The sequence below is a fragment of the Stigmatopora argus genome, chromosome 1 (assembly GCF_051989625.1).
Source record: "Stigmatopora argus isolate UIUO_Sarg chromosome 1, RoL_Sarg_1.0, whole genome shotgun sequence".
Lineage (NCBI taxonomy): Eukaryota > Metazoa > Chordata > Actinopteri > Syngnathiformes > Syngnathidae > Stigmatopora > Stigmatopora argus.
Window position 1 is genome coordinate 6,245,743 of NC_135387.1, and position 13,852 is coordinate 6,259,594.

At 39.7% G+C, this 13,852-nt stretch overlaps 2 protein-coding genes across 3 annotated transcripts; one reads left to right on the forward strand and one right to left on the reverse strand.

Annotated features, from left to right (window-relative positions):
- Positions 1-590: 590 nt before the first annotated feature.
- cfap126 (cilia and flagella associated protein 126) lies at positions 591-5,734 on the reverse strand. 2 transcript variants are annotated; one of them, XM_077602493.1, is made up of 6 exons: positions 5,613-5,734; positions 4,649-4,755; positions 4,509-4,571; positions 2,436-2,510; positions 2,144-2,341; positions 591-1,269 (listed from the first exon to the last, which is right to left on the reverse strand). In XM_077602493.1, the coding sequence occupies exons 2-6, from the start codon at positions 4,673-4,675 to the stop codon at positions 1,051-1,053; spliced, it is 582 nt and encodes a 193-aa protein (XP_077458619.1). In that variant the 5' UTR covers positions 4,676-4,755; positions 5,613-5,734; the 3' UTR covers positions 591-1,050. The 2 variants fall into 2 exon arrangements, with proteins under 2 accessions (XP_077458619.1, XP_077458627.1); XM_077602501.1 differs by lacking the exon at positions 5,613-5,734 and adding an exon at positions 5,038-5,270.
- On the forward strand, positions 5,245-10,148 carry ccnq (cyclin Q). The gene is made up of 5 exons (XM_077602478.1): positions 5,245-5,797; positions 6,802-6,985; positions 7,258-7,390; positions 7,537-7,755; positions 9,356-10,148. Exons 1-5 carry the CDS (start codon positions 5,647-5,649, stop codon positions 9,443-9,445), a joined length of 777 nt encoding a protein of 258 aa, XP_077458604.1. The 5' UTR covers positions 5,245-5,646; the 3' UTR covers positions 9,446-10,148.
- The last annotated feature ends 3,704 nt before the right edge of the window (positions 10,149-13,852 follow it).

Here is a 13,852-nt window from a genome sequence, read left to right on the forward strand (position 1 = left end):
GAAAACAAATTGGATGGGCGCACTTCACCGGAGTTGGGGACCCTTAACCAAGTCAAAGTGGGGTTTTAGACTGTTTTGGAATGGTTTTCCCCCAATGTACACATTTTATTCCATTTCTTGCAGCTGCCAGTCCTCCATCTGATTGGAGGAAACTGGTTGGCTCAGTGTGAAGTTGACCTACAGGCAGAATGGACCATGCTGACATGAAACATTTGAGTCACATTGCATGTCATGGAATTGGTATGTGTGCCATGGATGTGTTGATTAATCACATAGCCAAACACCACGCGGTCATTTTTTTCTTATCACTATCTGACTTTAAGATCATTTGAGGAAAAGTAGTATTGAGTGGCAAAGAGTTTGTGCGTCTTTTTGTCTAGGGCGACGCTGATTATCTTAAGTCAGTGTCATTTGGGAGTGGGCGCGACTGGCTGACTGGGCAGTGTCATTTTAGAACTGTGTGGCCGTCAGTTATGTTAGCATTGTTCAGTCAACTGTGAGCATACTGTCATGTTCCTATCACTTCCGTACTCGTTTTCTTGTACACAGGGAATCTTTTGTCTGCCCACACAAACATTCATCTCATGAACTCATATTTTAGATGTATTTTATTGTTGGTTACACTATGGTTTTAACATCTGCCGGATTTTTTCACATTTTAACATTGCCGGACATGACTTTTTAAATTACTTGTTTTTATTGAAACACGCACTTTGTGGAGTAGCACCACTCATTTCGTTATACGCAGCTTTTGTATAATGACAATAAAGGCTTTTGATTTGATTTGATTGAATTGATCTTTATTATGTACTAAAACAATAAAAGCAGTCATGTTTACGTGTGATATGTCACGACTCCCGAATTCTCAAAACCATTCCAAATGTCCAGCTATTGAACTTGAAAACAGTGTGATAACAACAAAAATGTAGCAATTTTATTTCTACATCAGTTACATCTGGTACATCAGTAGAGTTACCCCATTTAGAAAATATGGCAATTATGCATTTACAGTTCTCATTTACTTAGAGTTTATTTCCCCTGTTGTGGGCCTCAAAGAAAACATTGCTCTCTGGCTGTCTGGTTCTCTGGTTTGCTCGTCTCAGGCTTGCCAGCATTTGTGACAGACGAAACCTGTGCCTGCATCTTCACACGTTTTCCAGTTTTGGAGTCTGCAGTATCAGGGCGGCTCTGCGATGTTGTCTGGGTTTCAGCTGTTGGTGGTCGCACGGACGAAGAAATGGCATCGTTCTGCTGTACACCCTCGGCGTTCTGAAATTATTTTGATCGTATATTTGAATTTGTAATGTTATGAGTCCAAATCAAGCAGCAAATAACAAATGCAAGACATGAGAAAACCGCAATACAGTCATACCTCTACTTACGAACGAAATATGCAAATTAGTGACTCGAGATACGAAAAAGATCCAAGTCATGAAATCCCCTCAAAAGTAAATGCATTTCCTTATCTGTTATTTTAAATTCCCCTTATTAAGTGATTAAAAACTACAAATGCAACGTGGCACATATTTTCACGCACACACACGGGACACACGGGACACACGTAAAAGTCTAAAATGTACTACAAAGTGGACGACTTTCGGCACTGGTAGAACAGGCTCTTTCCGCTATCTGGCGGACAAACACGAGTATTACATCTATAACGGCCGCGGAGGGAGATATTTCAGCGGCGCAGGGCACATTTTCCTATCCTTTATTTATTTTAGGACATTAATAAATAATTTTCTCATAATTTTCTCTCATTTTTGTGTGTTTTCTCACATCTTTCATACAAATTTGGGACATTTTGACCAATTTTAAAGAGTTTAGTTGGAAGTTGTGTGAGGACCATGGAAAAATTAGAGAATTTACATATAAAGTACACCTCTACTTCCGAAATGTTCAAATACGTAAAAAATTCTTGGAACCAATTAATTTCGTAAGTAGAGGTACGGCTGTATAAGTTAACTAGGAATGGCATGACATGAATGGATTGACAGCTTGATGCTGCTTCAAACGTTGAACTCAAGCTTAGATGTTATGTCTTTCCATGTGAATTGCTACTTTCATGACCCTCGATAGGTGAGGTGATGTGTCTATGGACGTGCTGGTGTGTAAAAGCTGCGACCAAGAGACTAATCCAAACCTTGCTAGGATTTGGCGAGGCATCAGTTATTTTGCTGCCAGGTGGTGGCCCAGGGGTGCCTACGTGGTCCGGGTCAAAGCCCCAGGCCCTGAGACGTTTAATACCTTCCACAGAGCGGCTAGTGGGGTTGATTTTCTGGACTGGTATTCGAGCGGGTAGATCCCATGTCCCTTTGAAATCAGGCCAAGCACTTCCTTTCTGGTGCATAACACATATAAATATATGACTGATATTGTTTAACCACATTGCCCAATATTAAACAATAAAAGTAATGCAAGTTTTAAGGCTTTACCTTAACTGTTCCAGGAAGTAGGTGTCCATTACTGTCTGCCACAAATTTGGTGGAGCCTTTTCGTGCTGTGGGCGCCTTCAAACGAAAGGTTATATTGCCTTGGCCAAGTACATATTTTTAGCATGAGTATACAGCTTGTGTCTATTGTCTACACTCGGCGCAAAGCCAATTTTACAACTAAAAGTTGTGTTCAAAACACCCAATGAATAAATGCAGCAAGCCATGTCAACATCACTCAGTTTGCTCCCTTTTTTTGGCGAGGAAGATTCAATTTTAAAAAGGTCATATCAGAGCTGCTGAACACACAAAAGAAGGCTATTTCTAAAATTGTTATATTTTGATTTATGGACCTTTCTCAGTGTTTTAAAGTTGAATGAATGTGGATGTGTGATTCTGTTGCATTCCTCACTAATCGTTAACTTTTTGTTTCATTCCCCAACTGTTTTTACATATTCATTCATTTTCCGAAACGCCTCATCCTCACTAGGGTCGCGGGGGATGCTGGAGCCTATCCCAGCTGACTTCGGGCCAGAGGCGGGGGACACCCTGAATAGGTGGCCAGCCAATAGCAGGGCACAAGGAGACAGACAACCATTCACACACACTCATACCTAGGGGCAATTTAGAGTGTCCAATCAGCCTACCATGCATGTCTTATGGAATGTGAGAGGAAACCGGTGTACCCAAGGAAAACCCATGCAGGCCCAGGGAGAACAAGCCACACAGGTGGCCCGACCTGGATTTGAACCCAGGACCCCTGAGCTGTGAGGCCGGCGCGCTAACCAGTCAAGCCGCAGGGCCGCCCATTTTTACATATATTCATAAAAATATTAAAGATAACGATTAGTACTGAGCAGATCTTTACCTACACTGATGGACTAGTTTTTATGTATTAAAGGTGAAGAGTATATACAAACTCTTAATTCCAATCGGGATGATGTTTAAAAAAACAGGATAGAATTATTCATTCATGAATTATCTGAACCACTTTTTCCCACAAAGGTCGCAGGGAGTGCTGGACCGTATCCCAGCTAACTACGGACACCAGGCAGGGACACCCTGAATCTGTGGCCAGCCAATCGCAGGGCACAGAGAGATGGACAACCATTCATGCTCAAACTCATACCTTGGGGCCATTTAGAGTGTCCAATCAGCCTACCGCACGTTTTTAGATAGATAGAACTATCATAAAATTACTTTCAATTTATATATTCAATTGAAAATAGTGATAGTTGATGTTCAAATATTGTCATTAAGTCTCTTGGAAGGATGCTCCAAGGTTCACAACTTTGTAAACAACAATATTTTTAAATGTACAATTGTAAGGTATTTCAGGATTGTATTCAAAAAGAATGAACCAAGTCTGTTTAACAGATTGATAGTTAAATATTTTTTGTATTCAATTAAATATTACTTCAAAAGGATTTTCAGATCATTGTCGTCTATTCTGTTTTTATTTACACTTTACACAATGTCCCAACTTTTTGGGATTGTTTCCTGCTCCTTGTATCCTTGTTTTTGTGTATTCAGATCTTCGATTAAAAAAATAAAACAAATTAAAAGGACACCGCGGCATTATATAATTAGTATAATACAGAGGTAGGGAACCTACGGCTCGGAAGCCATATATGTGGCTCTTCTGATGGGTGCATGTGGCTCTTGGCTAACCTGTGAGGTAAAATATGTATTTAAACCGCTGGTGACAGAGCTGAGTCCCTAATGCACCAATAGGAGCGTCATGTCGACACTATGGCGCTGACACTACCTCTAACTTCAGTCATCTTCTTTTTTGTCATTGTACTTTTCTGCATGCATATTTTCATTGATTAGCAACTGCATAACAGTGTTGCCAAAATAATTCATTTAGCACTTTAAAAGTGGTAAAATGACCCCCAAAAAATCACATCTTATTTTCAAATTTTTACTCTTAAATTCTGAATATAGCTCTCAAGGAATAACATTTGAAAATAGAAATTGTTTATGGCTCTCTATGTCAAAAAGGTTCCCGACCCCTGGTATAATACTTTTGTAATGTAGTCATCATAAAAACACTGTTGTAATGATTTTAGTGACCTTAAATTCAGGCTTCGTCAGACACCAGTTCTGCAGCCTTTTAGGGTTGAAGGCATCATCGTACTGAGGAAAGAAACAACGATTCCAGATCATGTCAAATGCGAAAAACGAAGGTTCAGTTTTACAGCATTAATATTGACCTGGTTTGCTGAGTATCTGGACGACATTTCTGTAGCTGTTTGCGGCTAGTTGCATAGCAACCCAACCACGTGACCTCTTGAAGCCGATAGTGTCGACTATAACGTCACTGATTGCAAAAATAAAATTAAATAATAAAAAGAGGAAACTCATGGGAAAGGGTTGTCATAAGGTACCATTCGTTTATCTTTGTTGCATGGTCAAAACAGCGAGAAACAGGTGCCTAAAGGAGACGATTTGTTGCTAGTGCTGCATTGATGTTAATACGTAAATCATACAACAGTAAAAACGTGTATTCGGGATTTTAACGTTATTTAAAATATTTCAAGTGCAGTCGCATACATTTTCAATTGTAGACACTCGTGAAAAGAATAGATACGTGATGTAGTACCTTGTTTTTTTGTGTTTCAACGCATCTTTTGTGGCAAGAAACGAGAAAGCCAAATAGATTTTAAACATAACTCAAAATTTTCCGTGTCAGCCAAATCCCATTAGTACAAAAGAAAAATAGTTGTGAAAATGTTATTTAATTATTTACTATAATTATATTTAATATTGCGATTTAGCAGTGTGATTGCGAATTGCCATTTTGGGGGCACCTCCGTCATAATTGTGCGACAATATTGACGTAATAATAGGGCGCCCCTGCACCGTTCCCAAACTATTTTTTTTTACTTCGTCGATGACTGAATACTATTGTGTGGGATATAACATCCATATAAAGTATTCTTAGTTTAGGGGATGATTGAATCCAATTTCCAATTTTATGATTATGATTTTTGGCACTTTGTATTTGACCGGCAGGAGCCTTATTTACTTATTGTATTTCCGATAGCTACTATTTGTTAGCCGCAGCATGGCACGCTCCTGTTTAAGAATTGGGTCTTCCCATGTGTTCCGTTAAGTTGGCAAATAGACTTACTGATGTGACCAAAGTAGATGTCTGTAAACTGTCTTTGCGCTTACTAGTAATTAGTTCCGTGCTGATGTTCCAGAAGTCATGGAACCAGGTCCGTCCTGTCGCTCATCTGCCTCCCACGATCCACCTGTGGTTCTAGCTGCTGGGAACTCTTTTGGCTCAAGGAGAGAAGTGCAAATTCCTCGTGAGGTGAAAACACACTTTCGAGTGTGTCGCTTCATAATGGAATCAGGTAACCAAACGCGCATTAAAAAATAGTGCAAAAGCAGTAAGATCTGAAGAAGTAACGTAGGCGATGTCCCAATCATATATTTTTACATGTGAGTCCCATTGACCCGATTTTGAACATCTGCCAATAACTCGTTGCGATCCATCACTAATATGTATCAAATGTCCTAAGAAATAACTGCACTAAAAAAATTTACATTTTGAAAACAAATTTGGTACTCTGGCTATGTTTTACCATGTCATAGTCGTTGTATCCCAAAAATTGTATCAAGGAGAGTCGACATTTTCTCCAAACTTATACAAGAAAAAACATATAAAAGGCTTATTATTACAGCACTGTTTTCAAAACAGTGCCCAAAAAATCACAATTCCCCATTTTCTCTTAACAAATCACTTGGGCAGTACAAAGAAGTTTCAAACACGTTTGTTAATTTTTTTTAAAATTAATTTTCTGAACCGCTTATCCTCTCGAGGGTCGCAGGGGGTGCCTGAGCCTATCCCAGCTGACTTTCGGGCCAGAGTTGGGGGACACCCTGAAACTGTGGCCAGCTGATCGCAGGGCACGAGGAGACGGACAACTTTTTAAAGTGTCCAACCCCTCTACCATGTATGTTTTTGGCATGTGGGAGGAAACCGGAGTACCCGGAGAAAACATCCACATAAGCCTGGGGAGAAAATTCAAATGCCACACAGTGAGGACCGACCTGGAATCAAACCCTCGACCTCAGAACTCTGAGGGTGATGCGCTAACCACTTCCAGTCTGATTTGCAAGCCCTCCCTGTAAAACGAGTTGGACATCTTTTGCCGTCAGTGGCAGCCAATGTCTTATTACTTCTCATCTCATGTCATTTTCTGAACCGCTCTATCCTCGATAGGGTTGTGCGGGGTGCTTTACGAACGTATAAAAAGCTTGCTGTGTTCTACAGAACACCATAGATAAGGAGAATTGTTTACTGTTATCAAATAAATACAAAAAAAATGAAAAAAAACGTCTATCTTTTGCTCAGGAGTGAAGCTTGGCATGCACTCTGTACCAGTGGCTACAGCGTGCGTGTTGTACCACAACTTCTTCAAATGCGTCAACTTCAGTATGTATGAACCGTACCTGGTGGCCATGAGCTGTGTATACCTGGCAGGCAAAGTGGAGGAGCAGCACATAAGGACCCGAGACATTATCAACGTAAGCCACAGGTAAAATCCTCTCGCCGTATGTGGGTGAATGCTGCACAGAAAAATAGTGCAAAACCACAAGAAATAACAGAGCAAAAACACTTGTAAAATACTTATTGAATTTTATTCAATCTAGTTGTTGAAAAGAAAAAAAATAGGTAGGTAACTTTATTCCTCTTTTAATTTAAAGCACAATGACCGTATCTTAATAAAGATCCTTTTTCAGCCTTTTCCCATTTTGTCTGGTCAGTGTGCCGCGGTTGTCGACTGAAACACTGTCTCCAACGTCTCAGGTACTTCAACAGTGGCAGCCCTCCTTTAGAATGTGACAAGGAATTCTGGGACTTGAGAGACAGTGTGGTGCAGTGTGAGCTTCTCATCCTCCGACAGCTCAACTTCCAAGTCTCCTTTGAGCACCCTCACAAGGTGTGTTGGCCTGAGTAAAGCTGAGAGTCGGGCTTTTTTTAGAGTGTTTGAGTCAGAGTTGCCTTTTGGTTGGAAAGTCCATTTTTTTTCATCATAGTTTTCAGAGCTTTTCTGGAAGTGGTTCTTCTATCTCATCCTCTATCTAGTATTTACTTCACTACTTGATGTCAGTGAGATCACTGGTGAACCGCCACGCTTGGTCGAGATGCCCCGTTGCTGAGACTTCCTGGGCGTTGCTTAGAGACTGCTACCATGGATCCATGTGTATCCGGCACAAGCCACAACACATCGCTATAGCGACACTGTATTTGGCTCTCACCAGCTACGGAGTGGAGATTCCCCTTGGAGAGAAACATTGGTGGCAGGTGTGTATGTTGGATTGGCTCAGAATTTTGTGCACTCAGCTTGATCTTTTTATTTCCCTTCAAGTTCATTACGTAGTTTTATGATAGAGGACTAAATCTCAATACTGAAAGCAGATTTGTGTTTGGGTGTGTGCGTTCATGGGGTGTGCTCAATTGTCATACTGTTTTATATTTATTATACATTTTTTGGAACATGTTAAAATTCTGAAATGAGTTACAATTTGACACACAACCAAGAAATACTTGAAGGATAGGGTTAGTTGAATCCATGTAGTAACAACATATTAAGTAGGTAAGCCGTGGGAGAAAAAAAATAGATGTGATTGAGACACAAAGGAGACGTTTTGCATTTTGCACCCAAAAATGAGTGAAAATGGCAGCCCACAGCTGACAATTAAAAATAAATGAATGAACCAAAAATTAAAATAAATACTATAAGTAGAAAAATTAATTTGGAAAAAAATACATGAATAAATAAAATGAACACTCAATATAATTACAAAATTAAGAAATGAGACTCCAAAACTAAATGTGAATCCAAAAATAATTATAAACATTTAATTATTCAATAAATAAAAACACCTTACTCACAAATGTATTTATTTTATTGTCAGCGCGAACATGCAGAAGAAAATGTTATTCAAAGGAGGGAGCAGTCAATTATGTGCGTTTTTTTTGGGCTGAACTGTTTGCCTGTTGATGCTAAGTAGAAGCTAATGGATAGCTCAATTTGATTTGTGGGCCTACATTCATGCCAACTAGATCTTATGTAGGCTGGATCAGTTTATTTTGGCCATAAAATGGTAATTTAATGGCACTGAAGGATGAGCATCCACTGCCAGTTTAAGTGAATTGGAGCTTTAACGTTGTCAGTGGCAGGCAGAGTTAATTTTGCGTCACTTCCTTGTCATGTTAGGGTACTTAGCGGTCGCTTCCTCTAAATTTTTGATAATTTGCTATTGATTTTTAGGGAATTTCTGGGCTGTTTCCCATGTGTTGCTTTCTGCTGATTTTTTGGCCATATCCAGGTTACCTCCTGTTGGTTTTGTGTCATTTTGGAAATGACATTTTTACATGGGAATTAGGGAAATCAATGGATTGTTCTTCAGATTTCTGTGGTCAGTGCCATTTTAAAATCAAATTGACACTTAATAATTATCTGTAAAAATAATTTTAAAAAATTAGTATGTTACAAAATAAATTTATAATGACAATGAAATACAGGATAGCATAAAAATCAAGCTGTCTGACCAATAACAACTGATTTATTTTTCCAAATTATTTTCCAATGTCGCCATATGATTAAAGAGACGACAAATGCCAATGTGTTGTTATACAGTTCAGTAACCTATTATATTTGATTGAAGCTTACCATCTACTGCTCCACTTTTTGACATTCTTCACCCTGTTATATTAATCTGAGAGTAGTGCACTTAAAATGTTCCATTGTCAAGCAATTTCACTAATGAGGTCCCTTTTGTGGAAGCTCTGCTTTGCTCTATTTAAATGCAAATGCTAAAAAAGGACTTTTTTGTGGTTCTTCCCTACGGCAAGAAATTCTAGGTTGTTTGAAGTCATGCCTACATGTGTATGTGTGCAGGTGCTTTGTGAGGGCGTGACCAAAGCCCACCTGGATACCGTGATTTCTGACCTTCTCCAACTGTACGACATGGAGGCCAAGTGCGTGTGAAGACATTGCTGGCAGACATGCACGCGCAAGACGCCAATTGTTGATGCACCTGTGCATCTATAATTGCCAATGCGTCATTTCTGTGGGCTATTGTGTCCATGCATGCGCGAGGGATTTGGCCAACTGTGCCAAAAACTCCAAACTGCACTACCGGAGGGTAACACTGAGGGGAGACAATTCATTTCCTGCCTTTCTAGTTGCAGATATGCTGGTGGTGCAGCAAAACAGACATTCTTTAGGATTGTATGTCTGGTAGCAAAGCAACATTGTCCAGACTTTCAACTGAATGGTTAGTTTGTTAGTGTTAATTGCCCATTCTAACAAAAATTCTATATCAGTCTTCATAAAAAAATTGGAGAACAAGATGGACACAGAAGACATTGTAGACCAAGACAATAATAAAATAAATATGGAGCAAGGCAGACACCGAAGACATTGTAGACCTAGACAATAATAACAAAATAAATATGGAGCAAGACAGACACAGAAGACATTGTAGACCTAGACAATAATGACAAAATAAATGTAGATAGCCCATCTTTCCATTGCATACTGAGTTATATTTGTGTGCATATTTGGTATTTGCAGGCATTTTCCTTCTTGGAGCTGTTTTTAAGAGCTAAAAGAAAAGACATAGATAGAATACACTCAGGTTTCATAACTTCACCTGCACATTCCAATAAAAGGAAATGTGAGAACATTATTCCAACGAACTCTTATTTTAGTGGTTCTATTTTTTTGACGTGTTGCTCAATACCAACAATTGTGTGTTGTCACAATAGTAATTTCACTGCTCCCCCAAATATGTATGGTGGACATTATGCATAATGGTTTAAATCAAAAGTGCCCAATATGTCACGCTTGATCTCATAGTATAAGGTCCTTGTTTTGGGGGGATTCCGCCAGTCCTTACTTTCCCACTATTGCCTTTTTGTTTTGGTTGGCGTACAAGTAAATCAGTCAAGCATTAGCCCAGTGGTCCCCAAACTATTCCAGAAAGGGCTTCAGTGGGTGCGGGTTTTCGTTCCAACCTGTAAGAGAAAACTTTTCCACCAATCTGGTATCATAGAAGTGCAATCAGTGGATTGCAGTCAGGTGCTTCTTTTTTCAGCACAAACCTCATTGGTTAAACTGTTTCTGTTGGATGGGTTGGAACAAAAACCTGCACCCGCAGTGGCCCTTGAGGACCGCTTTGGAGACTCCTGCTGTAGCCTATCATAGACCTTTGTACGAATGAAATTCATGACAGCAATTCAGCTCTCATTTTTGCTCAGGTCACAACACATGCACAATCCCACGTGTTGGGACAGTAGTGAATCAAAGAAAGTTAAATATTCATCAGAAAAATGTTGCATGTCAATGCAGTGGTATTATTTTAGTGTGCTCTTTCATGTTAGCTCATTCTGAGTTGGTTGTTTGTAAGTGAGCTCATATGGCAAAAAGAATGCTACCAACTTTAAATTCTGAAGCTAGCTACTGAGGATCAGCTCTAGTGTGTTTCTTTTCTCATGCACGAGGGACACGTCGGTGTGAGTCAATGATTACGCAAGTCCTACACATCCCCACCCAGGAATTCCTAATTAGCAGGTCATTAGTGAACATTAAGGAGAAATGCACATGGCCACCATGTCCGGCACATTTCCTCTCCTGTATACTTGGCTGCATTTATACTAGTGCAGAATGTGGACATTTTTGGCTCACCAGCCTTTGTGTTCAGTGGCAATCAAATTCTGCATTCTGTAAGGCAGGTTAACATAAAAAATGCCTTTAGTCATAGACATACAGTATGTATACCAATTTTATTTTCAGTCTTATGGGCCTTAGTCTCTTAATATCTGAATAAAGAGAATAGGCAATGCTGGATGACAATGTCAACACATCGTCTTGAGACTTCTTTTTTAGAGCAAGTTTTGTGTACCTCAATGTAGCCCACATGGCTTACTTCTACCATATTCTGTGTGAAACGCGAATTTAACAAAGTCAAATGCATTGTAATTATTATTCATCTTATATCTAGTTGAAGTGCAGAAGTGTCATTTCTGGACTGCTAGTTTTTGGTTTACAGCTTTTTTATTGAAACCTCTAAATTTCTGCATCATTGTTTGTCCAATCAAAAAGCATGAGCTGTTTTGATAATACGAAATAACATTGTAGTTCTTTTTTGTTGTTAAAAAGACAATATAGTAGTATGTTTCAGTTGCAGAGATGAATCAAGACACCGAGTGCTCCTGTGTCGTAAACCTTGAAATCTGTGCATACGCAGACAGACTTCAGGTTAATGTGTTGGAGAAAAAAAATAAAACCTCAGTGCGGGTTATTTCAGGTCGCTCTGCTTTTATGTTGAGCATAAGACACAGAGGCTTAACTACGTGTGTGAACACTGATGCGCGGCAAATGCACTCTGGTTGTATTTCTTTCTATACTCCCTCCAACCACCCCCCACACCCTTGTTTTTTTCATTTCACTCTGTGACTGTTTGCATTTCTCCATAAAAATACATGTGTGTATCACATGATCCTCCTTTCTCTTTGAATGGGACATGGCGTGCATTGCAATGGCATCACGTGCCACCTGGAATTCCTCCCCCCGACTTGTTTCCTCTTCTCATCTGTCACACTCCCACCGGTGTAGCTATCGGGGGTAAACACTCTCTCCCCATCCCAGATGCTCTCTCTTCATTTCACTGCCCTTTCTCCATATCCCTTGTCTTCCCATCCACCCTCTCTTCTTGTTTCCGGCCTTTTTATCCCCCTCTCTTCTCCTCCCTCTTGTCTCCCTAATGTTATATTAATAATGGAGAGGAAGCATGTTCAGCCAGACTCCATGAATTAACCATCAGATGGGAAGGAGAACTAGGGGAAAGAGTCAGGAGCATGGAAAGGAAGAGTGATTTGGATTGATGGAATTTCAAGCTTGGAGAGAATGGCTGAAAAGAACATTTGTGAGGAGTAAAGATATTGAAAGGGTGTGCTTTTCGCATCACGAGAGAGAAGGATGGTGTGACAGGGTAGGATGAGTTTGACATTTTAGGTCATTGGCTGACATTGACGGTGATAGACATGCAAGCGGGAGAACTGGAAAGACTAGGGTATGACAAGGTAGGGTGAGTGCGGCAATTTAACTCATTAGCTGTTATTGTAGGCAATAGCTATCAAAGAGGGAGAAGAGGAAAGATTAAAATATGTCAGGGCAGTATGAGTGTGACATTTTAACTTAATGGCTGGTATTGTCATTGATAGAACTCCAAGCAGGAGGACAGGAAAGACTAGGGTATGACGGCCAGGGTGGATGTGACATTTGAACTCATTGGCTTTCGTTAACGGCAGCAGACATCGCGGCCATTTTGAATGGGTGGGCATGCAGCGAATGATTTCTCCCAATCTAAATGGCTGGGACAAGTACCACCATCAATAGGAGTGAATGAGTTAAACGTGACAACAGACCATCTTGACATCCTTTTGTTCTATGACTGTGACAAGCTGACCGAGGATTTCTTGGTACATAAAATGCACCAGTCAGTGCTCTGTGTGCTCTTTCCTTGGGATTTGCAAACTGAGAAGAATTATAATTAATATATAAATCACCACTGCTGGCTGCAACACGTGCACATGACCTTAAAACTGGAAAGTCCTTAGGCACTAACTTAAAATAGTTAATTTCAAGGACATTTCTGTTTATATAACTAAAACCAAGCAAGCATGTCTGTATTAAGGCACTTAAATACTAATTTGCTCCTAACCCCTGAAAACAAGTCAATTGTAGACCCTTAATCCTAATTTTAATTGTCATTATTTATCATTTGACTTTTATGCTAAATCCCACAGTTTATATTGAATCCCTGCAAAGGCACACATTTTATCATAGGCCTTAAATCCCCCAGTATTTATCACCTTTGCTCATTCATCCAAAAATACTATCATGTGTGACTTGACCATCACATGCAATTTTTATTCAGATTTCACCTCTTACAAATTGAGTTGAAAAGTTGGATTTTTTTGTACCTATTTATGGAAATATTGAAAGTGCTCATCCGCCATGAAAGTGTGTCAGTTTTTTTTATTACGCTCCTGGGACATGATGTGATGATAAGAGAAGGAATAGATGAAATTGGAAACAAAGCTTTTCATCAAAGTGTAAAAGTGTGTGTGTCTACAGTCCAGAGGAAATGGTGTCTATTTATATATTAATCACATTCATCTATAAATAGCCTTCTCTTTCTTGCCACTTTATTTTTTGAAATGCTTATTTTTCTGTGTCCATGCATTTACAGTATATTGTCGGTACACTGGTAATGCATGAAAGAGGCGATGATGGTTTTTCAGCATGAGCGTGGTTTGGCTTTCAGCACCATAGACAGTGCCCGGGGCCCTTGCTTTGTTGATTTGCGCTGAGCAGAGGAAGAGGAGG

Coding starts and splice junctions, on each gene's coding strand:
- cfap126 (XM_077602493.1), bottom strand. CDS start 4,675: ATGTCGTCCAGATACTCAGCAAACCAG. Junction 2,511..4,508: donor TGACGAAGCCTGAATTTAAG/GTCACTAAAATC, acceptor TTTCGTTTGAAG/GCGCCCACAGCACGAAAAGG. Junction 2,342..2,435: donor TACTTCCTGGAACAGTTAAG/GTAAAGCCTTAA, acceptor GTTATGCACCAG/AAAGGAAGTGCTTGGCCTGA.
- ccnq (XM_077602478.1), top strand. CDS start 5,647: ATGGAACCAGGTCCGTCCTGTCGCTCATCTGCCTCCCACGATCCACCT. Junction 7,391..7,536: donor CCTTTGAGCACCCTCACAAG/GTGTGTTGGCCT, acceptor TCCTCTATCTAG/TATTTACTTCACTACTTGAT. Junction 7,756..9,355: donor GAGAGAAACATTGGTGGCAG/GTGTGTATGTTG, acceptor GTATGTGTGCAG/GTGCTTTGTGAGGGCGTGAC.